The sequence below is a fragment of the Antechinus flavipes genome, chromosome 3 (genome assembly GCF_016432865.1).
Source record: "Antechinus flavipes isolate AdamAnt ecotype Samford, QLD, Australia chromosome 3, AdamAnt_v2, whole genome shotgun sequence".
Classification (NCBI taxonomy): Eukaryota; Metazoa; Chordata; class Mammalia; order Dasyuromorphia; family Dasyuridae; genus Antechinus; species Antechinus flavipes.
The window spans coordinates 246,080,780-246,108,410 of NC_067400.1; the positions used below are offsets into that span (position 1 = coordinate 246,080,780).

Here is a 27,631-nt window from a genome sequence, read left to right on the forward strand (position 1 = left end):
ATCTTCGAAGTTTCAAAAAGTTCCACATCTTCTTGGTGTCATATTCATAATTCATGATTTCTAGCTCCAAATTATCCCTGATGATTTCAAAATTTTCTTTCTAATCTTAGTCTGGAAAGCTATGTGAAGTCGTGGGTTGAGTGCTGGAAATGGAGTGAAGAAGACCCATCTTCCTGAGTTCAAATCTGTCCCCATCAAATCTGTCCTAAACAATTTGTGTAACCATGGATAAAGCATTTTGTTTGCATCAGTTTCCTTAATTGTATATTGCACTAGAAAAGGTAATGGCAAATGCCATTGTTTTCTTAGCCAAGAATTCCTCAAAGTAACAACTATTCAGACAACAGAGAAAAATTGTTGAACACCAAAATTCTTGTCTAGCTTTCTTTTTCCACTTTTTTTTCACTTAGAAATCTCAAGATCTGTAGCACAGAACAAGTGAACGGCATACCACAAAGACTACAGAAGAGAGTCGCATATAAAGTCTAAAAAATTTCAGCTAACCATGACTCTTCAGTTGACCAAATCTCTAGGAGCCAACTGCACATCTTGACCAACTCAAACTATGCCTTTGAACTAATGCTCTCTTCTATATTAGAGCAGTTGATCCACGGTAGCAAGGATGACCTGTATAACCAGCAAACACTCAACTCTCTAGTCAACTTAAGCACCCAGGAAAAGCGAGCATCTGCTAAACTATTCAGCAGTCTAAGCTATGAACTTTATCATATACCTCATGGAGGTTCTTTAGAAGATACCAAAACCTAATCCAACAGCTGGTACATAGGTGGAACTTACTCAATTTTTCTTGATTATAATTCTGTTTCAGGTAGTTTGGGAAACACTACAAATGCTAATACCTAGGGATTCTTATTTACTTGCTATTGGTTAGTTTCAAATGTCTTTCCTTACAATATATTGAATATGGGCATTATTGTATATTGAAAAAAAAGCATATAACTTTTTGATTATCTGTTGGATTTTAAAGGAAAATATCCTTAGCAGCCTAAGTCGATTGATTTCTTCCTAAAAATATCTCCAAACAGTTGTGAGGATAAATTCTATGAAGGTCAATTCCATGGAAATAAATCTTTCAGTAAAAGGGAAATTCTTTCATGTATAATCCCTTATTGGGCAGAGAATGTTTTGTTTTCTTTAGTGAAGCCAAAAATCAGTTTAGAGGGAAAGAATATTATCTATGAGTCCCTTTAAAAGTTCTTAGGGACAAACAGAAGGGGTCTAATATTTATACCTTAAAAGACCTGAGACAAATCCCTGAGTATCCTCCAAATGCAAAAGTCCAAGTTCCTTAAAATGAGTCTCTTAGGTCTTCATCTAGAGGACATTCTATCTTATGGTCTGGACCCCTCTGGAAGCACTTCAGCTTAGCCAAAGATCACCCATGGGTAACCCAAGAATTTCTCAGGAGTTGCTCGACCTGAGTCAAAACCTCATTCTCTTCTCCCTGCTACAATTTCTTAGTTGTTGTCTGCTTTATTTGCCTTGGACTCGGTAACATTCTAATTTTGACATAAAATAAACCAGTTCCAGCTTCAGTTCCAGAGGAGTATTTCTTCTGAGTTCACTAGTTTAATAGGCTAGCAATAGTGTAAATGCATGATTCTACCAATCTCATATTGTCAGCACTGCCAGCTGCCTTTTAATTAGATATTGCCTTTAGCATATTTTAGGGAAAAATTCAGAAGTATCTATCTGCTCTTTTTTTCATTGTCTTTGAAATCCCTGAACATCACATTCCTGACCCTCACTTTCAAGAGAAACTGCTTTCTGCAATTTATCCAGTAATGTTCTCCTGAATAAACCTAAAGGCTTCTTCCAACTTTCTTGTTTCTTGATTTTTCTTTGGCTAGTTACTCTTCCTAGATGTGCTTGACCCCACTTTTCCTGTATAACTGTTATTTCTTATTCTTCTTAATTACTTCATAAATCTGTCATTTCATACAAAATGGATGGTGAAAATCAACTTTCTACCTCTTTTCTTTTTTTCTTTCTCTCTCTATTGTCATTTTCTTTCTTTTATGAATGTTCTTTCTAATAATAAGAGAGAAGAACCTCTTTCCATTTCAGAGATTCCAAGCCATTCCTTTGGACACTCACTGATACAGGTCCAGATCCATAATACCGTCTCTGGTAAGTTTCAGAGTCACATTATCAATAATCAATATACAAAATTTAAACTTAACAACCAATATATAGGTCAAATCATCCCAAGTCTAGAACAGATTTCCTCATCTTGCCTTATGCAAAGCCTCCATCTTTTCTCAACTTTTGTCCTCCTCTTGCAAGAGCAACAATATCCAGCAAAGATTTAATTTTATAGTGTCATGGACATACCTGACCCTGCACTATCAATGCAAATGTCTTTTTAGTTGAATAAATTTGTCTGCCTACTTTTACAACATCAAGGGCATACAAATACCTCTTTTTAATAGCAAGATTTTCACTTAGACAAGGTCCACACAGAACCTCTTCCAAAGAACCTCAGATTGGTTTTCAATCATTTGCCTACCAGATCCTCTTTCCACTCAGTTACCTATGGATTTTCCAAAGGCATTCTTCTGACTCCTCCTCCTCACCTAGGACACTGCAGTCTCACAGGCCCTACACTTATTGTCTTGTAAATTCCAACTATTTTAACTTCTCTGAGGATTTAAGTGGCCTCTATCTGACATTTCATTCTCTTCTGTAGCTGGCCCATTCCTAAATTGGCAGTCTTCATATCCTTTTTTTCCCCTCCATGTATTTAATAGTCTTACCAGTGTTAGATGGTAATACTCCCTCATTCAGACAATGCTCAACATTTGCCTTTTGTTTGTCTTTGCAATGATTGACTGTCCACTGTGCCTAGAATACTCTCCTCTCTCTTACCTTAACCTCTGTCTTGCTCTGGTATATTATACTATAAATTTGAAAACTACCAGTGGTATACAGTCTTTCCATTTCCCCAAGTATCCTGTGCTCTGCCTCTGAATTTCTTTCCCATCAACTTTCCATATTTGTGGCAGGTTCCTTTGTGTTTACATATTTTCACTGGCATCAGGATGTCAGTGCTGCCTGAGAAGAGTGACTCTGTGGACATTTCTTATAACTCTGACCATAAGCCTAGGTGTGGACACAATGGAAAAACTGGGGAGATCATTTCTGCTTTATCTGCTTTTGGAATAGGTGTGGGGTGGTTGGATTTCATCAAGAGGGAGTTCACCCAAATTTCAAATTCAGTCTGAAATTTGAGTAAAATTCAATCTCAAGAAGCACTAATTTAGAAAGGCAGAATTCCATAACTATGACAAAGTATCAGATGGCCAGGGAAGCATGTATAATCAAAAGACAACATTGAGGTCTTGGAGAGGGCTGCTATGTAGGGCTTCAGTCACCTTAACAGCATACTTGTGGCAATGCCATAATCATTTCACAATACAGAAATGAGATTGTAAGTAGGGCCTTCACAGGAAATAAATGAACCAAGAAGAAAAAACACAAACAAAACTTTAATTTGCTGATGGTATTGTCAGGAACCAAATAATTACAAGAATGTGATTTTACATTGGCAATTTGGTTAATGGTAATTATGCAATTCTGGCCTGAGTCTGCCACGTTTCCTGCTGTAAAGGTATAAATGTTCCTGTGCAGATGGTGCTATACATACTTACAGAACCTGCCCTTAACATCCAACCATTCAAGTGAATCCTGACACCATGTGCTACTATGGCAGCTACTATGGGGGCCTGGGCTATGGCTATGGCTCTGGTTATGGCTGTGGATGTGGCTGCTTCCGTGGCCTAGGCTATGGCTATGGAGGTTGTGGCTATGGAGGCCTGGGCTATGGAGGCTATGGCTATGGCTGCTGCCGTCCATCTTGCTGTGGAAGATATTATTCTTATGGCTTCTATTGAAAAACTTCTTGCTGCTGGGATGTCATGGAATTTTTGCTCCTCTCAGCTTTAGGATAACTCCATGGCCTTTTAAGGACTTCATATTCCATCTGTGTCTACATCTGGGTGATGTGGAATAGCCACAACAGGGTCTTGGAATGCCCATGGAGCCCTCTAGACATGAAAGTGGTAGAGACCTTTAAGCTTTCAGGACCCATCCTCCTGGCAAGATGCACACTGTCTCACCTGTTATGAGGGAGATTCCTCCAACAACTTCTTCCCTACAAGTTGGCTCAGCTTTCATACATTATTGTGTCTTTTACAACTTTCTAATAAACTTGTTCCCCTACTTAATTAAATTGTCTTTGCCTATTCTGTTTGACCTTCTTGTACTGAGTTTTAGCCTCTCATCATGAAGAGATTTTCAGCTTTGATGTGTTTATCTGTGTCATAGCAGAAGATTTATTCTCCAATTCAGTTTTGCAATGAACTGATACTTCAAATTTCTATTCAGAAAAGGCATTATTTCCTTTGCATGCAATATCTTTCTGAAATTTGACTATTGCAATACTACATTTTAGTACCTTATAATATCCTGCTCCACATTCCTTAAGGAATTGTCAGCTCCATTCCTTCCCTCATATTCTGCCCACAAATGGACAGGGCTTTTATCTTAAATTCTCAAAAAGATTCACATATTCTTGGTATCATATTCATGTTTTATGCCTTCCATATCCAAGGTGCCCCTGATGATTTCAGAACTGTCTTCCTAATCACTAATCTTGAAAGCTAGGTAAAGCAGGGGATTCAGTAAAACAAACAAACAAAAAAAAAATCAGAATCAGGAAGACATATCTTCATGTGTTCAAATCTATCCTCACATGTCAAGTAGTTTTTGTAGCAATGGGCAAGTTAATTAACTTTCTTTGCCTCAGTTTCTCATCAGTATAATAAGATGAAAAAGATAATGGCAAAGTACTATTTTGGGGGCCACAAAATCCTCAATTGGGGTGAAAAAGTTTCAGATCACAGTGAAAAATGACTGAACAACAAAAAACCTTTCCTAGCTATCTTTCACCTGATTTCACCAAAAAATCTCAAGCTCTGTAAAACAGAAAAAGTGAATAAAAGATCACAGTGATCACAGAATAGAGTCATGTATGCAGTTTGAATATTTTCATGGTGCCTTGCACCTTCACTGGGCCCCATCTCTAGTACCTTATGGTACATTCTGTCCAACTCAAAAATGGACCTCAACTTGAGGCTCTCTCCTCAGCAGACCCATGATTACAAGGATATTCTTTATAATCATTAAATACATAAACTCTCTAGTCAACTTAAACACCCAGAAAAAAAAAAGACCTCTGCTTGACTGTTCAGCAGCCTGGCTACCCCACCTTCACAGGCTAGACTTTCCTCAATATCATATACCTCATAGATATTCTTTGGCAGAAAGCAGAGCTTAATACTCCTTCTGATACATATATGGGACTTACTGAATTTTTGTTGATGAAAATTCCATTTCAGTCAATGAAGAAAATACTAAAATTGCTAATAACAATTGATAATTGTTCTTCTGTTGGCTCTTAGTTTCAAATGAATTTCCATTACTATATATGCTTATAGGCATTTTTGTGCATTGAAGAAAAGCATATAAGTTTTTTTTTTAATATCCATTGGATTTTAGGGGGAAAATGCCCTCGGTAGCCTCTGTCTATTGATTTCTTCCTAAAAAATGCCTCCAAAGGTTGGCCAATACTTGTCAGAAGGCATTCTGTGAAGACCAATATGTGAAGACCAATCCCAAGGTCTTTTCTTCAGTAAAAGGGAAATTCTCTTGTAGACAACCCTCATTTAGAAAAGACAAAAACTAGATGAAAGGGATATAATGCAATCTCTGAATACATATCATTCTCCTTAGGGACAAACAGAAGAGGTCTACTAATTATGTGATGGAATGGCTATTAAAATACCTTAAGAGAGCTGACAAATCTCTGAATATCCTAAAAACCCAAGAGTTTGAGATTCTTGAAATGAATCACTTAGGTCTTGATCTAGAGGACTTTCTACCATGTGGTCTGAACTGCTCTGTATGTTCTTCAGCTTAGCTACAGACCACTCATGTATTAAGCAGACTGCTTACACATACATCATCTTGTATCTTCCTGAACTCTAATCCCTTGTATTCCTCTTCATGAAATTTCAAAGTCACAGTAGGATTTCTGAATGTTATGTACTTTATCCCTTACAGTGTAGCTGTAGGAGGATGAGAATTTAGAAGAGGTAACATGCATCTGGATGCCTAAGAGATGCACTCATTTTCTTCTTGACAAGAAAAGAATTTCTGAGGAACTGCTCGACCTGAAAATCAAAACCTTATTTACTTCAATCTACTCCATTTTTTAAGTTGATGAACTCATTTGGCATAGATTCAGTTACTTTCTAATTTTGACATGAAATAAATCAGTCCAGCTCCAGACCACCAGTTATTCTGAATCCAATCATTCAACAAGCTATCAATAGCTTGAATGCATGAACCTCCCAATCTCATATTGCCAGCACTGCCAACAATTCCTATACTTAAATAAATATTGTCTTCTCTATGGTTTGTAAAAACTATTCAAGATCTCTAACTGATCTCTTTTCTCTTTCTTTGAAAACCCTGACCATCACATTTCTGATCTTCATTTTAAAGAGAACTGTTCTCTGCAAGTTGTCCAGTGATGTTCTCTTGAATAAAACTAAAGGATTCTTTAAATTTTTCTGCTGTTTGATCATTCTTTGACTTTGACACTGCTGGCCAATTACTCCTCCTGGGTGTCCTTTCCCTGCTCTTCCTGTCTGATTGTTCTTTCTTGTTCTTCTTAATTAGTTCGCTATCCTAGTCTTTTTTGAAAAATGAATGGTTGAAGCCAAAGTTTCTATCTCTTTTCTATCTTTTTTCTCGTGTTCTTTGAAAAATAGAGAAAAACACCCTTCCATTCCTAAGTTTCCAAGCCATTTTTTTGGACACTCACTGACATATGTTAAGATCCATAATGACAACTCTGTTAACATTCAGACTTACATTATCAATAGTCAACACATGTAATTTCAACTTGAAAACCATTACATATTTGAAATCATCCCAAGTCTAGAACATATTGACTCATCCTGCCTCATGAAATATCTCTTAATTCTTCTCAACTTCTCTCCTCCTTTCAGGAGCAACAAAGCCTAGCAAAGAAATTAAGTTTATAGTTTTAGGGACATCCCTGACCTTGTATTATCAATGCAAATATCTTGGTAATGGAATAAACTTATCTGCCTTACCTTCACAACATTACTGGCATAGACGTATTTCTTTCAAATCACAAAGATTCCCACTTCAACAAAGCCCACACAGTCTCTCTCCAAAGGAGCCTCTGGTTGGTCTCATCTCAGTCCTTTGCCTACCAAGATCCTCTCTCTACCTACGAATTTTCCATAGCCTTTGTTCAAATTCTTTTTCCCCAAAGACTCTCCAACATCCCAACATTTTTTGTCTTGTAAACCCCAATTCCTTTTCCTTCTTTAAGGATTGTAAGAGATAGTTTCTATTGGGTTTTTCACCTTTTCCCATAGCAGGTCCATTCCCAAATTGTCAATCTTAATATCCTTTCTTTCACTCTCCACATTTAATAATCTTGCCAGTGCCAGCCTACCTTCCTTCATTCAGACAATGCATGCTATGTACCTCTATTTACCATTGCAAAGACTGGCTGGTTCATTATATTCTTAGTTTAAAATTGATCTGACACATGGTCTTGAACATTTTCCCTCATATCCAGTGCCTTTGCCTCTGACATCTTCTCCCATCAACTCTCCATGTTTGTGGCAAATCCCTTGTGTTTAAATGTTCTCTCTGCCTTTAGGACTTTAGAGGTGTCCAAGAAGAGGCATTTAGTAGACATTTCACATAAACATAACTATAAGTTTAGGGGCTAGCACCTTGCAAAACCTGGGGAGGTGTCTTTTGCTTTATCTACTCTTGTAATAGGTGTTAACTGTGTAGATAGATTGCATCTAGACCAACTTCACCACAATCTAAATTCCAACCTGAAATTTCTATGAACTCTTCTCTCACTAGTGTCAAGAAGCACTAATTTAGAGAGCTAGGATTCCATTGGTGTGATGAAGTATTAAATAGTCCCTCCCTGCTTTTGGCTAATTCCATCATCTTTTAGGGACATCACATTCCATCTGTATTTGCATCAGGGTTGCATGGGAAAGCTACAGAGAGGATCTAGGAATCCTCATGAAACACTCAGATCAGCGAAATTGTAGGGATCAAGAAGCAGCAGGACCCATGGTCCTAGGCAATGATGCAGAATCACACTTTCTAAGGAAGACTCCTTCAACAACTCATTTCCAGAAAGTTGGATCAACTCTGATACATGAAGGTTTATTGTCTGTCAAGACTTTTTAATAAACTTATTTTCCTAGCTTAGCAAAATTGTTGTTATCTGTGCTTCTTGATTTCTTTTTCCTAGGTTCAGTATCTCATCAGGAAATAATGATGTATTTATCTATCTCATTGTAGAAGATGTGTTCTGCAATTCATTTTTGGCAACGAAGTGATCTGAAAAGACATCATTTCCATGTAAAATGTCTTTATAAAAATTAACATCTACGTTATTTACATTTTAATACCCTTATAATTTAAAAACTCAATAATAATGTAATACTTAATAATATCTATACCCACTTTACAAAAGACACTGCCTTCTATTCATATAAGCTCCATCACTTCCTTGTTCTTCCTCATGGGCTGTGTGACTCTAAGCAAGCTGTTTAACTTCATTTACCTCAGTTTCTCATCTTATAATGAGCTGGAAAAGATAATAGTGATTGATTTCATCAATTCCATAGATATTCTTTCAGTGAAAGGGAAATTCTCTATGATTGCACTCATTAAACAAAGATTATTTTATTTTCATTAGCAAATAAAAAAATCAGTTGCATAGGGGCAGAATGCTTTCTCTAAATCATTGTTATCCTTCTTTTTGACAAGCAAAAGGGGTCTATTACATCATGTAGTGTCCAATTACACCTTCTTGTTGTACTCAATTAGTCACCATCTTGTACTTTCATATAAAAAATACTGACTGAAGCCCAGAGATTTATGTCTTTTGTTTCTTTTAACCATTCTCTCTGGAAAAGTGACAGAGAAAAATGTCCTACTTTTCCAGAATTTCCAAAACATTTCTTTGATCACTCACTGACCTAGATTCAGATCCATAATGACCTCTATGGTGATGTGGGGTAGTACCCATATTATCAATAGGTAACATACACAATTTACTTTTTTTATTTTAACGCATTTTATTTTCCCAAATACATGCAAAGAAAGTTTTCAAAATGCACCTTTGCAAAATTTTGTGTTACAAAATTTTCTACCTCTCTCCTCTCTTTTCCCTTCCCAAGATAGAAAGCAATCTCATATATGTTAAACATGTACAATTCTTCTAAACATAATTTCATACTCATCATGCTGCACAAGAAAGAACAGATCAAAAGGAGAAAAAATACAAGAAAGAAAGAAAAAAAAGACAAGCAAACAAACAGTAGCAAAGGTGAAATAGTTTTCTGTCTGGATGCAGATGGCACTTCCTATCACAACTCTGTTGAAATTACTTTGAATCATTTCATTGTTGAAGAGAACCAAGTCCATCATACTTGATCATCACATAAGCTTCTTGTTACTATGTACATGTTTCTCTTGGTTCTTCTCTGTTCACTCAATATCAGTTCATGTAAATCTTTCCAAGCTTTTCTGAAATCAGCCTGTTCATCATTTCTTATAGAACAGTAATATTCCATTACAATCATACACCATGACTTTTTTAGCCATTTCCTATCTAATTGGCATCCAATCGATTTCCAGTTGCTTGCCTCTACAGAAAGCATTACTATAAACATTTTTGCACATGTGAGATCTTTTATGGTTTCTTTGGCATACACACCCAGTAGAGACAATGCTAGATCAAAGGGTATGTACAGTTTGATACCCTTTGTCATAGTTTAAAATTGCTTTCCAGAATGATTGGATCATGTCACAACTTCACCAACAATGTGTTAGTGTCCCAGTTTTCTCACATCCCCTCCAAAATTGATCATTATCTTTTCCTCTCATCTTAATCAATCTGAGAGGTGTGAAGTAGTACCTCAAAGTTGTCTTAATTTGCATTTCTCTAATCAATATTGATTTAGGGCATTTTTTATATGACTAGAAATTATTTTAATTTCTTTGATTGAAAAAATATATATATATCAAATTACTTCAAGTCTAGAAGAGATACATTAATCCTATGTCAGTCAATACCCCCTACTTCTTCTCAATTTCTCCCCTCCTTTCAGGAGTAACAGTGAAAATCTTAGGTTAACAATATCAAGGACATCCATGACCCTTCACTATCAATGGAAATACATTTTAAGTTGAATAGACTTGTTTGCCCTATCTTCACATAACACTGTCATTGAAATACTACTTCCAATTACAAAGATTCCCACAGAGCACCTGTCCAAAAGACTCTCTAAACAGGTCTTCATGACTCAATCTTTTGTTCATCCCAATCTTCTTTCCACTCAGCAACCAAAAGGATTTTCCAAAGCCATTCTTCAGACTCTTCCATTCCTAGAATCTCTCAAAGTCCCAGGTCCCATACTTGTTATGTTGTAAACTGCTTTTTCTTCCCTGAGGATTGAAGTAGCTTCTATCTGGCATTTCACTATATTCTTTAACTGGCCCATTCCCAAATTGGCAGTCTTCATAACCTTTATTTCCCTTTCCCTGTTTTATGATCTTGCCAGTGCTAGCCCACCTTCTTTCATTCACACAATGCACAACATTTGCCTTCTGTTTACCTTTGTATAAACTGGCTGTCCACCCTGCCCAGAATACCCTCTTTCCTCCATCTTTCCCTTTGACTTTCTCTAGTCCATTACATTGGATGTATCATCCATAATACTGATTTGAAGCACATGGCCTTGCTTATTTACCCTAGTACCCTCTGTCTCTGAGATCTTCCTGCATCAATTCTCCCAAAGGGAGGGACTCTGTGGACATTTTATAAAACCCAACCATGAGATTAGTAGTGGACCCAATACAAAGAATGAGAAAGCGTTTTTTGCTTTATCTGCTTTTGAAATAGATATTGGGTAGATTCCATTAAAAGGTGCTCCATCATGATCAGAATAACCAATCTGAAATCTGTGTGAACTCTTCAGGCACTTGAGCCTCAAAATAATAATAATAATAATAATTTAGAGAGACAGAATTATATGGGTGTGATGAAGTATCGTTTGGTCAGGAAGATAAGTGTAATGGAAGAAGGTCAGTGACATCTGGGAGAATACTACCCAGGTAAGGTAGGACATCAATAATATTAATAGGATATCTTTAGCAACACTATAATTGTTGCATATTACAGGAATGAGATTTTGGCAGCATCTGCTCAGAAAAACAATGAAAGAAAAAGAAAAACATAAAAACAAAACCATAATGTGTTGATTGTGTTGTCAGGGATAAAACAATTGCAAGAATGTGATTTTACACTGACAATTTGGTTAATGGGATTTATGCAATTCTGTCCTGGGTCTGCCACACTTCCTGCTGGAAGGGTATAAAAGTTCCTGTGCAGATGGTACTATATGTATTCACAGAACTTACCCTAAACAACCATCCACTCAAGTGAATCCTGACACCATGTGTTACTACGGTGCCTATTATGGAGGCCTGGGCTATGGCTATGGCTCTGGTTATGGCTGCGGATGTGGTTGCTTCCGTGGCCTAGGCTATGGCTATGGAGGCTGTGGCTATGGCGGCCTGGGTTACAATGGCTATGGTTACGGTGGCTATGGCTATGGATGTTGTCGCCCATCTTGCTGCGGAAGGTATTATTCTTATGGCTTCTATTGAAAAACTACCTGCTGCTGGACTGTCAAGGAATCTTTGTCCCTCCCTGCTTTGGGCTAATCCCATTGCATTATAAGGATTTCACATTCTTTCTGTGTTAAAGCTTGGTGGTATGAGAAAGCTACCACAACAGGGTCTTAGAATCCTAATAGAGCCCTCAGGGCAGGGAAGTGGCAGGAATGAACAAGCAGCAGGACCCGTACTTCTGAAAACTGGTGCAGATTCTCACCTTACAAGGAAGACTCCTCCAACAACTCATTTCCAGCAAGTTGGCTCAGCTCTCATACACAATTGTGGCTTTACAACTTTCTAATAAACTTGTATTCCTGGCTTAGTAAAACCGTTTTTATCTATCCTTCTTGAACTCTCTGTACTTGGGTTTCAGCCTTGGAAGATGTTTGGCCTTGATATGCTTATCTATGTTATTGCAGAAGATTTATTCTCCAATGCATTTTTGGCAACGAGTTGATACCTCCGAAAATTTCTATTCAGAAAATGCATTATTTCCACATAAAATGTCTTTTTCAAATCTGACTATTGAAGGACTTGTATTTTAGTCCATAATAATACCTATGCTCCACTTTACTGAAGGAATGACCTTTGTCTCCTATAAATTCCACATCTTTTCTCACATCCTGCCCATAAATGGGCAAGGATTTTATTTTCAGTTTTAGAAAGGTTCACATATTCTTAGTGTCATATTCATACTTTGTGACTTTCAAATCCAAAATGTTGCTGATGATTTCAGAATTGTCTTTCCAGTCATAGTCTAGAAAGCTAAATAAAGCAGTGAATTGATTCCTAGAATAAAGAAAATGAATCTTAGTAAGTTCAAATCTGTCCTCATACCTTAAATAGTTTGTGTGACCCTGAGAAAGCCAATTAACTTCATTTATTTTTTTTCCTCATCTCTATCACTAGAGAAGGTTATGTTAAATGACTTCATTTTCATGGTTTGGATTAGCCTTCACAGAGGTTCTTTGGAAGAAATCAGAGCTTGACACTCCACCTGATGGATAAGCAATGATTACTAAATTTTTATTGCTTAAAATTTTGTTTCAGACACTGTGGGAAACACAAGAAATGCCAATAACTATGGGTTTTTGACCTCCTGCTCTTTGTTCACTTCAGATGTATTTCCATTTCTCTACATTGCTCATAGGCATGACTGCATTGATAAAAAGCATCTTAATTTCTACATTTCCACTAGCTTTTAGGGGGAAACATGCTCAGCAGCCTCTCTCTGTGGAGATCTTCCTAAAAATATCTCAAAATGGTTGATGAATCCTTTCTCAGGAAACATTCTTTGAAGTTCAATTCCATGAATACAAAGCCTTCAGTAAATGAGAAATTGGTCATCCCTTCTCAAACAAAGAATATTTTATTTTAGTTAGCAAATACAAAAATCAATATGGGTAGAATACTTTCTATGAATCTATGTTATCCTACTTTTTGAAAAACAGAAGGGGTGTGCTACTTACACTATGTGGTGACCATTAAAATATCATAAGAAAGCTAAAACAAGTCCCTGGATATCTTCTAAACCCAAGAGTTCAAGTTCCTTGGTTTCAATTACTTAGGCCATGATCTGGAATTACTTTTCCCATGTAGTCTGGACTCCTGTGGATGCTTTTTAGCTTAGCCAAAGACCACCCATGTCTTGAGCACTGCTAATGACAAACAGACCAACATTTCCATTCCCCGCCCCCCCCCATTCTAATCCCTTGTATCCCAAGATCACAGGAGGATTTCTGGGGCTAGCTCTTATTGAGCTACCTCTTCTTTTAAGTGCAGTTATAAGAGAATGAAGATGGGAGGAGAGGACACACTTATAGATGTGATCTGAGGTCATTGATCTCCTGGGCAACTAAAAAATTTCTGAGGATTTGTTCAACCTAAAAGTCAAAACCTCATTCTCTTCTCTCTACTAAACTTTCTCAATTATTGACCACCTCATTTACAATGGGGTCAGTTACTTTCTCATGCTGATATAAAATAACCTAGCTCCAAGTCCATAATATTTCTCCTGAACCCATTGATTCAGCCAGCTATCAGGGGCTGCATTGCATATTCTAACCAAGCTCATATTCTCAGGATTGCCAAAACCACCACATTTAAGTAGACTTTTCCTTTTCTGTGGTTTATGGGATCTGTTCAGTGCTCTCCTTTCACTATCTTTGAAAGTCAATAACTTCACATTTCTGAAACTCTACTTGAAGAGAAAGTGCTCTCTGCAAGATCTCCGGTGATGTGCTCCAGAATAAACTTGAAGATCTCTTCAATATTCCTGCTGTTTTTACACTTTGGCTTTGACACTGCTTTCCAGATGCCTTTTGTAGTTTTGCTATCACTGTTCTTCCTGACTGATCTTTCTTGGTATTCTTAACTAGTTCACCATCTTGTCTATATATATATGACTGGCTGAATCCTAAGCTTCTATCTCTTTTTCTTTTACATTTGTCCCCTGAAGAATGCAAGACAAAAATTTGCTTTCATTCCAAAGTTTCCAAGCCATTCCTTAGTCACTCACTGTCACAGAACCAGATCCAAAATGGCATTTCTGATAACTTGCAGACACATTATCAAGAGTCATTATACACAATTTCAACTTGATAATCAATACATACCTCAAATCACTTTAATTCTAGGGAACATTTCCTCATCCTGTCTCATGAGAAGTCCCTACCTCTTCTCAATTTCTCTTCTCCTTTCAGAAGCAACAACATCAAGCCAAGATCTTAGTTTTATAATGCCAGAGACATCCCTGACCTAGCAATGCAAATATCTTTTTAACTGAATAAACTTGTCTAGTCCACTTTCACAACATCAATGGCAAAAAGGAAACACTTTTTTCCAATCTTGATTAACATAGACAAGGTCCACACAACATTTTCTCTTAGTACCAGCCCCCCCCCATTGTCTTGTAAATTCCAATTGTTTTCCTTCTCGGATGATTGAGATAGATTTTATCTGGCTTTTCACTCTCTATAGTAGCTGGCCCATTCTCAAATTAGCAATCTTCATACCCTTTATTACCTACTTTGTATTTTATGGTCTTGCCAGTGTTAGCTTACCTTCCTTCATTAAGACAATGCATGTCCTGTGTCTTTTGTTGGCCTTTGCACAGAGTGGCTGTCCACCCTGCCCAAAATACTCTTCTCTCTTCACTTCTCCCCTCTGACTTTTTTTTGTTCATTATATTCTCAGTTTGAAACCCACCTATTGCATATGGCCTTTTCCCCAAGTATAGTGTCCCTCTCTGACTCTGACTTCTCTCATCAACTATGTTTAATGGCAGGTTCCTTGTGTTTACACATTCTCACTTGCCTTAAATCTTTAGAGCTGTCCTAGAATAGGGACTCTGTGGATATTTGTTATAACCCCAACCATGAGCCTAGAGGTTGACACAAGGCAAAAACTATCTGTTTTTGGAATGTGTGTTGGATATAGGGAGTCCATCAAGACAGTGTGCACCACAATCTCAATTCCAATCTGAAATTTGTGTAAGCTCTTCTATCACTAGAGTGTCAAGAAGCACTAATGTAAAGAGAAAAGATTCCATAGATATGATGAAGTGTCAGAAGCTAGACAGGCAAAAGTAATCAAGAAGGACAGTGAAATCTGGGAGAATGCTGCATGAAGCATAGGTAGGGCATCAATCACATTAACAACATAATTTTAGAAAATAATCTATTCACAATTCAGGAATGAGATTGTAGTACAATCTTCTATGGAAAAAAAGAATCAAAAAGAAAAAAAATATTAAGGTGTTGATGGCGTTGTCAGAGATGAATTGCAAAAATGTGATTTTACCCATGGGAATTTGGTTAATGGGAATTATGCATTTCTGGCCTGAGTCTGGCACACTTCCTACTGCCATAAAAATTCCTGTGCAGATGGTGCCTTACATACTCACAGAACCCACTCTTTCCTGGGTGTGCTAGACCCTGCTCTTCCTGCCTGCTTGTTACTTCTCCTTTCTCCTTCTCCTTCTTCTTCTCCATTCTTCTTCTCCTCCTCCTCCTCTTCCTCCTCCTCCTTTTGCTCCTGTTCCTTCTTCTCCTTCTCCTCCTCCTCTTCCCTCTCCTCTTTCTCCTCCTCTTTCTTTTCCTCTTCTTCCTTCTCCTTCTTTTCCTTCTCCTCCTTCTCTTCCTCCTTCTCCTCCTTTTCCTTCTCCTCCTTCTCTTCCTCCTCCTCTTCCTCCTCCTCCTCTTTTTCCTCCCCCTCTTCCTCTTTCTTCTCTGTCTCCTCCTCCTCCCCATGCCCCTCCTCAATCCTCCCTTTTTCTCCTCCCCTTTCTCTATTGCAACCCCTACCCAAACTTTTCCCCTCACCTGCTCAATGGATTTTCCAGACTCTTTCTCCTCTAGGACTTTTGAAAATCCCAGGCTCCATGCTTGTTATCTTGTCAACTCCAATTACCTTTCCTTTTCTGATGATTTAAAGATATAGCTTCTGTTTTGCATTTCACCCAATTCTTTAGCAGGCCAATTATAAAATTGGTAGTCTTCAAACTTTTTTATTTATATTCCTTAATTTCATGGTCTTCCTAGTGTTAGCTAACATTCCTTCATTCATATTTTGAATGGCATATGTCTTCTATTTGTCTTTGCACAGACTGGCATTCCAGCCTGCCCAGAGAACTCTCTTCTCTCCTAAAATCCCCTCTGACTTTTCCTAGTCCACTATACTCTCAGTTTGAAACTCACCAGTGGTACATGGGCTTGCTCACTCCTCCAAGTATCCAGTGCCTCTAAAATCTTTTCTCATAAACTCTCCCGTTTGTGGCAGGTTCCTCTATGTTTACATGTTCTCACTAGTCTTAGGTCCTTAGAACTTCCCAAGGAAAAGCACTCTGGACATTTTGTAAATCCCCAATCTTTACCTCATGGCAGGAACAGTGCAAAAACCAGGGAGGTGGATGAATTCCATCAAGAAAATCTCCTCCACAATCTCAACTGGAATCTGAAATTTGTGAGAACTCTTCTGTCATTGGAGTATCAAAAACCATTAATTTACAGAAAGGATTTCATAGGAGTGATGAAGAATTAGATAGCAAGGGAACCATGTATAATAGAAGGAGGATGGTGACATTTTGGAGAGCAATGCCATGAAGCTTTAGCATACCTTTGGCATCTTCATAATTGTTTCACATTATAAGAATGAGATTGTGGCAGAACCTTCTCAGAAAAACAATGAATCAAGAGGGAAAAACAAAAACAAAACATTAAGGAGTTGGCAGTGGTGTCAGAAAGCAAACAATTGCAAGAATGTGATTTTACCCAGGCAATTTGGTTAATGGTAGTAATGAAATCCCAGACTATCTCTGTCACATTTCCTGCTCAAAGGGTATAAAAGTTCCCATGCAGATGTTGCCTTATATATTCAAAGACCCTATCCTGATAATTCATCCACCCAAGTGAATCCTGACACCATGTGCTACTACGGCGGCTACTATGGAGGCCTGGGCTATGGTTATGGCTCTGGTTATGGCTGTGGATGTGGCTGCTTCCGTGGCCTAGGCTATGGAGGCTATGGCTGTGGGGGCTGTGGCTATGGAGGCCTGGGCTATGGAGGCTATGGCTGTGGAGGCTGTGGCTATGGAGGCCTGGGCTATGGAGGCTATGGCTATGGCTGCTGCCGTCCATCTTGCTGTGGAAGGTATTATTCTTATGGCTTCTATTGAAAAACCTCTTGTTGTCAAGGAATCTGTAGTCCTGAAAGGACATCCTCTTCCATATGCATCTGCAATTAAGCTATATGAGAAAGCTACCACAGCAAGGTCTAGTAATCCCCATGTCACAATTAGCCAAGGAAGTGACAAGAAACAAGAAACAGCAGGACCCATCCTTCTGGGGAATGATGCAGACTTTCATCTGTCATGAGGGAGACTCCTCCAGCAACTCTTTTCCAGCAAGTTGGCTCACCAATCATATACTATTATGTCTTTTAAGACTTTGCAATAAACTTGTTTTCTTTGCTTATCAAAGTTGTTTTTACTTGTCCTGCTTAATTTCCATCTCCTTGGGTTTCAGCTTCTCATCATGAAAAGATTTTTAACCTTGATGTGCTTATCTGTCATTGCAGAAGATTTGCTCTCTAATGCATTTTAGCTACAAGCTGATACCTCTGAAAATGTCTGTTCAAAAAAAACATTATTTCTATATAATATGTCTTTATCAAATTTGACTATTGCAGTACTTACATTTTAGTCCATTAAAATATGTATGCCACATTTCACTAACAGAATGCCCTATAAGCTCATTCCCTTCTCTCACATTGCGCCCATAAATGGAGAGGGCTTTTATTAATGCCAAAATTTTCAGTTTTCAAAACCTTTCACATGTTTTTGGTATCTTATTCGTGGTTTGTAAATTCTTAATCCAAGTTGTCCCTGTTGATTTCAAAATAGTCTTCCCTGTCTTAATTTGGAAAGAGCTAGATGAAACAGGGGTTTGAGTGCTGGAAAGAATCAATCATCTTCATGTATTGAAATCTGTCCTCATGCCCTAAGTAGTTTATACGACCCTGGGCAAGTCATTTAACATTTATTTATCTCTGTTTCTTCATCTATATAATGAAATGAAGAAGGTTATGGCAAATGACTTCCCTTTTTTTTTTTAACCATGATATTCGCAAATGCAATGACTATGATTCAGAAAACAGATAAAAATGACTGAACAACAATACCCTTATCTAGCTGTCTTTTATCACTTTTTTCTCCAAGAAATATCAAGATCTGTAGCACAGTACAAGTTAATAGCACACCACAATAATCTCAGGAAAAAAGTTGTATACATAGCCTAAATACTGTCAATTAACTCTGCACTTTCAGTGATCTGAATCTCTAGTAACCAGCTACACATCCTGTCCAACTCAAAAACTGTCATTGACCTGAAGCTTTTCTTACATGGGGGCAATGGACACAAGATAGCAAAGATGTCCTGCATAACCAAAAAACAAAAGTCCACAACATCAAGTCCTTGACAGGACTTCAGAACATAGAAGAGCTTGATATTCCTCTGGGTACATAAGGCAGTGCTTGCTAAACTTTGTTAAGTTTTTGTATTCCCACTGGTTTTTAGATGGAAATGAGCTCAGCAGCCTCACTCAGTTGAGTTTGTTCTACAAAATGATTCCAAAAGTTTGAGCAATCCATTTTCAGGAAATATTATATTAAGGTCAATTACATGGATACAAAGCTTTTTAGTAAAATGGAAATTTTCTCTTTCTCACCCATAATTAAGCAAGGCATATTTTATTTTGCTTAGCAAATACAAAAATCAGTTAATTGGGGCAGAATGCTTTCTCTAAATCATTATTAACTTCCTTTTTGACACACAGAAATGGTGTACTATTTACATTATGTGATGGCCATAAAACACCTTAAAGCAACTAGGATAAGTCCCTGAATATCATCTAAACCCCAAAGTCCATGTTTTAAGAATTAAGTCATTTTCGATGTTAATCTGGAGGAACTTCAACCATGTGATCAGCTTAGTCAAAAACCATCCATGTGCTGAACAGTGCTGTTTATACACAAACCCAATACTTCCATCTCCCTGAACTCCAATGCCCTGTATTTCACTTCATGAAATCTCAAGGTCGCAGTAGGATTTCTGATTGTCAAGTGACATCTTATTGGGTTATTTTGTGCTTTGGGATGCAGTTGTAAGAGGACTAAAATCTGGGGGAAGAGATGATGTAAATTCTGGGCTAGCTTCCTGGAGGCCTCAGGGTCATTCAAAGTCAGAATAAGCAAAAGCCCTTTGGGAGAAGAATGAAGGAGATGGACAAAATTGACAGGAGTTTTGCCAAAGATTTAGAGTCCAGAATCTCCACACTTTTCTCCTCTCCATCCTGCAACCAAGGGAAGTCTGGTTTGGCTCACTCCACCCTCTAATCCCTCCTACGATTATCTGTATATACCAAAAGATGGAGCCAGCACAGAATAGTGAGAAGGGCCATTTCCCCAAATATATGCTAATAGAGTTATTGCCCAATAGGTAATTAGCCTTAAGTGCTTGGTTGTCTGATTCAAGCACACCTTTTAAGAGTTTCAGCCCTTTACAAGATGGCACACATCTGGATGCCCAACAGATTTGAATTCATTTTCTTCTGGACAACTGAAGAATTTCTGAAGAGCTGCTTAACCTGAGAATCAAAACCTTATTCTCTTCTCCCTGCCACACCTTCTCATTTGGTATACAACTTATTTACTATGGACTCAGTTACTTGGCAGCTTATGTCAAAAAAGTTTGACATAAAATAATCCAGTTCCAGCTCCACTTCCAGAACAGTATTTCTTCTAAATTCACTTAATTAACAAGCTATTAATGGTTTGAAAATATGATCTTACCAATCTCATATTGTCAGCACTGACCAGGATTGCCATATTTAAATACATATTGCATGTATTGTGATTTGTGGAAACTACTCAGGATTTGTAGCTACTCTCTTTTCACTGCCTCGGAAAGTCCATCACATTCTTGACTCTCATCTTCAAAAGAAACTGCTCTCTGCAAGTTGTCCAGTGATGTCCTGCTGAGTAAACCAAAAGTCCACTTGAAACTTTCCTACTGTTTTATTATCCCTTGCCTTTGAGAATGGCCAATTACTCTTCTTATATGAGCCTGACCCTGCTCCTCCTGCCTTATTGTTCTGTCTTCTTATTTTTGTCTTCTTCTTGTCCTTTTTGTTGTTCTTGATCTTATCCTTATTCTTCTTATTTTTGTTCTTCTACTTGTTCAAATTTTTCTTCTTCTTTCTCCTCCTCTACATTCATCTCCACCTCTTTCTCTTCTTGTTCTTCTTCTTGTTCTTCTTCTTGTTCTTCTTCTTCTTCTTCTTCTTCTTCTTCTTCTCTTCTTCTTCTTCTTCTTCTTCTTCTTGTTCTTCTTGTTCTTCTTCTTCTGTTTTTTTTTCTTTTTCCTCTTTGCCTTCTTCTCTTTTTTCTTGTCCTTCTGTACCAAATTGGCATTTCATATAAAATGTTTAGACTAAAGTCCAAGCTTCTGTCTCTATTTTTCTTTAACTCATGCTATCTAAAATAAGAGAGAAAAATCTCCCATTCCAAAGTTTACAAGTCAGTTCTTTGGACACTCACTAACAAAGATCCAGATCCACAATAATATCTCTTTAAGATCCAGATGCGCATTATCAAAAATCAAAATAAAAAATTTCATCTTGATAACAAATACAAATGTCTAGAACAGATTTCCTCATAGTTTCTTATTGCAAAGCTTCCTATCTCCCTTCACTTTCTCTCCTCCTTTCAGGAGCACAAATATCTAACCAGGTTTGTAGGTTTACAGTTACAGAGACAAACTTGTCCCTCCAATTCCAGTGCAAATATCCCTGTAATTGAACAAATTTGTCTGCCCTACATTTACAACATTACTGGCATTGAAATAATTCTTTCCAATCATAAAGACTCCCATTTAGACAAGGTCCATGTAGCAACTCTCTAAAAGAGTTTATGATTGATCTCATTCATTCAATTTTTTGCTCATCCAGATCCACTTTTCACTCAGCTGCCAAAAGATTTCTCCAAATGCACTGCTCAGATTCTTCTTCCTCTAGGACTCTTGAAAGGCCTAGGATCTCTTGTTGTCTTGTAAACTCCAATTACTTTTCCTTTTCTGATAATTTAAAGATATAGCTTCTATCTGACACTTAGCTCTCTTCTCTGACTGGCTCATTCCAAAATTGGTAGTCTTCATACATTTTTATTTTTATTCCTTAATTTCACAGTCTTCCTAGTGTTAGCTAACATTCCCTCATTCAGATTATGGATGGCATGTGTCTTCTATTTGTCTTTGCACAGACTGGCAGTCCAGTCTGTCCAGAAAATTCTCCTCTCTCCTAACTTCCCCTCTGACATTTGCTAGTCCATTATACTCTCAATTTGAAACCCACCCATGGTACATGGGCTTGCTCACTTCTCCCAAGTATCCAGTGCCTCTGTCTCTAAGATCTTCTTCCATCAACTCTCCATGGTCATGGTAGTTCCCTCTGTGTTTATATGTTCTCTCTAGTCTTAGGACTTTAAAGCCCCACAAGGAGAAGGACCTTGTTGCCATTGCTTATATTCCCAAAATGATGTTACTGGAGAACACAGTGCAAAAACAGGGGAGGTAATTTTTGCTTTATCTGCTTTTGGAATAAATGTTGGGTGAATGGACTCCTTCAAGAAAATCTTCACCATAATCTCATCTCAAATGGGAAATTTGTATGAAGACTTCTGTCATTGGAGTCTCAAAAATCATTAATTTAGAGAAAGGATTTTATAGCTGTAATGAATAATCAAACAGTGAAGGAACAATGTATAATGGAAGGAGGATGGTGACATTTTGGACAGTGATGCCATGAATCTTTTGTAGGGCATATGTCATATCCTTTGGCATACCTTTGACAACATAATTGTTTCACATTATAGGAATGACATTATGGCAGAAAAGCAATGAATCAAGAGAAAAACAAAAACAAAACATTAAGGAGCTGGTTGGTGGTGGTGTCAGAAACCAAAGAATTGTAAGAATGCAATTTTACCCAGGTAATTTGGTTAATGGAAATGATGAAATCCTGGCCTGACTCTGCCACATTTCCTGATTGAAGGGTATAAAAGTTGCTATGCAGATGGTGCCATACATACTCAAACCCTATCCTAAAAACCCATCCACCCAAGTGAATCCTGACACCATGTGCTACAATGGCGGCTGCTATGGGGGCTTTGGCTATGGCTATGGCTCTGGTTATGGCTGTGGATGTGGCAGCTTCCGTGGCCTAGGCTATGGCTGTGGAGGTTGTGGCTATAGAGGCTATGGCTATGGAGGTTATGGCTGTGGAGGCTGTGGCTATGGAGGCCTGAGGTATGGAGGATATGGCTGTGGCTGTGGAGGCTGTGGCTATGGAGGCCTGGGCTATGGAGGCTATGGCTATGGCTGCTGCCGTCCATCTTGCTGTGGAAGGTATTCTTCTTATGGCTTCTACTGAAAAATCCCTTGCTATTGGGCTGTCAAGGAGTCTGTAGTCCCAGAAGGACATCACCTTCCATCTGTGTCTGCAGCTGAGCTACCTGGGAAAGCTACTGCAATGGGGTCTAGCACCTCCATGGCACATTCAGAGCAAGTCATGGCAATGACCAAGAAACAACAGGACCCATCCTTCTGGGAAATGATGCAGACTCTCACCTGTCACGAGAGTGAATTCTCCAACAACTCCTTCCCAGCAAGTTGACTCATCTCTCATATGTTACTATTTCTTTTACAACTTTGCAATAAACTTACTTCTCTTGCTTAGTAAAGCTATTGTTACTTGTGCTGCTTGACCTCTGTCTCTGGGTTTCAGTCTCTCATTAAGAAGAGATTTTCAGTCTTGATGTGCTTATCTGTGTCATTGTAGAAGTTTAGGTCTCCAATGCATTTTTGGCAATAAGCTGATATTATTGAAAATTTATGTTCAGAAATGACATTATTTCCACATTTTATATGCATACCATATAGCATTTCCATGTAAAATGTCTTTCTCAGACTTAACTACTGCAGTTCTTACATATAATTCCATTAAAATATGAATGACCCACTTTGTGGAAGGAATGATTTTTGTCCCCTATAATCTCCGGCCCTTCTCTCATGTTGTGTCCATAAATAGACAGTATTTTTTTCATCAAAGTTTCATATATTTTGATGTCATATTCAGGGTTTGTAGATTGCAAATGAAAGATATCCCTGTTGATTTCAGAATTGTTTTCCGAGTCTTAGTCTGGAAAGCAAAATGAAACACAATATTGAGTGCTAGAAATGGAGTCAGGAAAACTTAGTCTGTTCAAATCTGTCCTCATAACCTAAGTAGTTGGAGGCTTTGTTTTCCTCATTTCTTCATTTGTATAATGGATTGGAGAAGGCTATGATAAAAGAATTTCTTTTCTTGGCCACTAAAACATCAGATACAGTGACAATGATTTTGACAATGTTGAAAAAACGACTTAAAAATAAAATCCTTGTCTAGCTCCCTTTCAGAATTTTGCTTTCTACAAAAGATTTCAAGATCTAACACACAGCATAAGTTGATGGCATACCACAATAATCACAGAAAGAATCATATTCATAGTCTGAATATTTTTTGTTTTATTTTTTTAGTTAATATGTTCCCCCAGTTATATTCAAGACAAAAATTCTGTTTTACATTTTTTTTTTAATTTTTGAGTTCTGAGTTCTCTCTCTTATCCCCAACCACAATTAAGAAAACTGGTGAAGTCATGAAAAAGATTTCCATAAAAGTCAAGTTGTCGAAAAAAAACAAAACACATAGATCTACCCACCCTAATGAAAATAAAAACCATCAAAAGAAAATGAAGTTAAGAAAAAAGAGAAAGAGATAAGAGAGAGAAAATGCTTCAGCCTAAATTCAGACACAATGAGATCCTTTTCTGAGTATGGATAGAATTTTTCATCATAAGTACTTCAGAGTAATCATGGAAGATTATACTATTCAGACCACAAAAGTTATCCATAGCTGATCATCCCAGAACATTGCTATGATTTCACATACAATACATTTCACTTTGCTTGCATTCATGGAGGACTTTCCAGACTTTTTTCTACCTGAGAACATCCTACTCATAATTTCCCATAAAATAATAATATTCTATCATAAACATATCACACAGTTTATTGAGCCATTCCCCAACTGCTGGGCATCCATCTCACAATTTCTAATTTTTTTGCCCAGAGAAGAGAACTGCACACAGGCTGAATGTTGTCAGCTAACTCTACACTTCCAGTAGGCTGAATCTCTACTAGCCAATTGCACATCTCGTCCAAATCAAATACTGACATAAACCTGAAGCTTTTTCTGACATGCTGTAAGGATGTGCAGCAGAATCTCAAAACATACTCTCTATTCAACTTACATACCCATCAAAAAAGAGCACCTGCTTGGCTGTTTAGCAGCCTGCCTGATAACTTTTGGATTCCTCAGTTCCATTGGCTAAACTGTCCATAAAATCATGTCACTGAAAAAACTTCAGAATATACTAGAGCTTGACATTCCAGCTGGTACATAGGAAGTGCTTACTAATTTTGCAAGTTTTTATTTCCACTGACTTTTAGTGGGAAATATCCTCAGCACTCTCACTCTGCTGAGTACTTTTAAAAATGTGTCCAAAATGTTGAGCAATTAATTGTCATGAAACACTACAGTAAGGTTAATTGCATAGATAACAAAGCCTTCAATAAAAGGGAAATTGTCTCTTTCTTACCCCTCATTAAGCAAAGAATATTTTATTTTGATTAGCAAAAACAAAAATCAGTTAATAGGAGCAGAATACTTTCTCTAAATCATTGATATCCTTCTTTTGGCAAATAGAACAGATCTAATACTTTCACTATGTAATGGTTAAAAAAAAAGCTTAGGAGAACTAGGACAAGTCCTTGAATATCTTCTATACCCCAAAATCTGTGTTCCTTGAATTGAGTCACTTCCATCTTCCTAAACTTCAATCGCTTGTATTTCACTTCATGAAATCTCAAGGTCATAGTAGAATTTCTGATTGTCAGGTGACCTCCTATTGGGCTATCTTATGATTTAAAGTATAATTGTATGAGGACTATAATCTGGGAGAAGAGATGGCAACCCTCCAGAGTCCCAACAGACTTGAGTTCATTTTCTTCTAGACAACTAAAAAATTTCTGAGATGCTGCTCAACCTGAGAGTCAAAACCTCCTCTTGTCTATGCTACACTTTCTCATTTGGTATCTATTTTATTTGCCATAGACTTAGTTACTTGCTCAGTTTGACATAAAATAATCCAGTTAGAGCTCTAGCTCCAAACCAGAATTTCTTCTGATCTCACTGGTTCAACAAGCTATTAATGGCTTGAATACATAATCCTACCAATGTCATATTGTCAGCACTGCCAAGAACTCCCACATTTAACTACCTATTTCCTTCATTATGGTTTGTGGAAACTACTCAGGGTCTCTAGCTGTTCTCCTTTTATTTCCTCTGAAAATCCTGACTATTACATTCTCGACCCTCACCTTTAAGAGAAACTACTCTCTGCAAGTTGTCCAGTGATGTCCTCCTGAGTAAATCAAAAGGCCACTTCAAATTGACTGCCACTTCATCCCTCTTTGGCTTTGAAATTGTTGGCCAATTCCTCCTCCTAGATATGCTTGATCCTGCTCTTCCTGCCTGGTTGTTCTTTCTTACTTTTCTTCTTTTTCTCTTGTAATTCTTGTTCTCTTTCTTCTTTGTTTTCTTCTTGTTGTTCTTTTTTATGTTCTTCTACTTGTTTTTCTTCTTCTCCTACTTTTTTCTTGTTCTTGTTCTTCTCCTTATTCTCCTTGTGCTTCATCATCATCATCATCTTTTCTTCTTTTTCTTTTTGCACTTCTTCTTCTTCCCTCTTCTTTTTCTGCTTCTCCTCCTTGTTCTTCTTCTTCAGCCTATTGTTGTTACATATAAATTGACAGACCGAAGTCCAGCTTCTGTCTCTCAGATGCCCAAAGGATTGTTCAGACTATTCATCCCCTAGGACTCCTGAAAGTTCCTGGCTCCACATTTGATGTCTTGTAAATTCCAACTGCTTTTTCTTTTCTAATGATTTAAAGATATAGATTTTATCTGGTTTTTAATCCTTTTCTGATGCTGGCTAATATCAAAATTGATAGTCTTCATACCCTTAATTGCTCTTTCTTAATTTGATGGTGTTCCAAGTGGTAGTCAACTTCATTCAGACTATGAATAGCATGTACATTCCATTTGCCTTTGTACAGCATGGCTGTCCAGCCTTCCCAGGAAATTCTCCTCTCTCCTAAATATCCCTCCAACATTTTTTAGTCCATTCTACTCTGTTTGAAGCCCACCAGTGGAACTTGGGTTTGCTCACTTCTCCAAGTATCCTGTGCTGTTGCCTCTAAGATCTTTTCTGATGAACTCTCCTTGTTTGTGGCAAGTCCCTTTGTGTTTACATGTTCACTCTAGTTTTAGGATATTAAAACCATACAAGGTTAGTGAAATACATAAAGAAAAAAAATAGGGAAGTGATTTCTGCTTTATCTGCTTTTGGAATAAGATCATGAATGGTTTCCACAAACCATAGTAAAGGCAATTGGTAGTTAAATGTGGGAGTTCTTAGCAGTGCTGAAAATATGAAATTGGTAGGACTATGTATTCAAACCACTGATAGCTTGTTGAACCAGTGAGATCAGAAGAAATGCTGGTCTGGAGCTGGAGCTCTAACTAAATTATTTTATGTCAAACTGAGCAAGTCCTGAGTCTATGGACTCTGTCAAGAGGGTCACCACCAAAATCTCAACTCAAATCTGAAATCTGAATGAAGTCTTGTATCATTGGAGTATCAAAAAGCATTAATTTAAAAAAAGGATTTCATGGCTATGTTGAGGTATCATAAAGAAACCATGTATAATGGAAGGAAGATGGTGACATTTTGGAGAGCAGTGGCATGAAGCTTGGGTAGGGCATCAGTCATATTTTTTGGCATACCATTGGCAACATCATAATTGTTTCAAATGATGAGAATGAGATAGTGGCAAAACATTCTCAGAAAAAGAATGAATCAAGAGGGAAAAAACAAAAGCAAAACATTAAGGAGTTGGTGGTGGTATCAGATATCAAACAATTGCAAGAATGTGATTTTACCTAGGAATGATGAAATTCTAGCCTGCTTCTGCAACATTTCCTGCTCAAAGGGTATAAAAGTTGCTGTGCAGAAGGTGCCATACATACTCAAAGACCCTATCCTGAAAATCCATCCACCCAAGTGAATCCTGACACC

At 37.6% G+C, this 27,631-nt stretch overlaps 2 protein-coding genes across 2 annotated transcripts; both read left to right on the forward strand.

Annotated features, from left to right (window-relative positions):
- The first annotated feature begins 17,263 nt into the window (after positions 1 to 17,263).
- Positions 17,264 to 17,515, forward strand: LOC127557862 (keratin-associated protein 20-2-like). The gene has a single exon (XM_051991148.1). The coding sequence runs from the start codon at positions 17,264 to 17,266 to the stop codon at positions 17,513 to 17,515; it is 252 nt and encodes an 83-aa protein (XP_051847108.1).
- A 5,015-nt stretch (positions 17,516 to 22,530) lies between these two features.
- Positions 22,531 to 22,824, forward strand: LOC127557145 (keratin-associated protein 6-2-like). The gene has a single exon (XM_051990580.1). The coding sequence runs from the start codon at positions 22,531 to 22,533 to the stop codon at positions 22,822 to 22,824; it is 294 nt and encodes a 97-aa protein (XP_051846540.1).
- The last annotated feature ends 4,807 nt before the right edge of the window (positions 22,825 to 27,631 follow it).

Excerpts from the sequence above, each read along its gene's own strand:
- LOC127557862 (XM_051991148.1), top strand. The coding sequence starts at position 17,264 with ATGTGCTACTACGGCGGCTACTATGGAGGCCTGGGCTATGGTTATGGC.
- LOC127557145 (XM_051990580.1), top strand. The coding sequence starts at position 22,531 with ATGTGCTACAATGGCGGCTGCTATGGGGGCTTTGGCTATGGCTATGGC.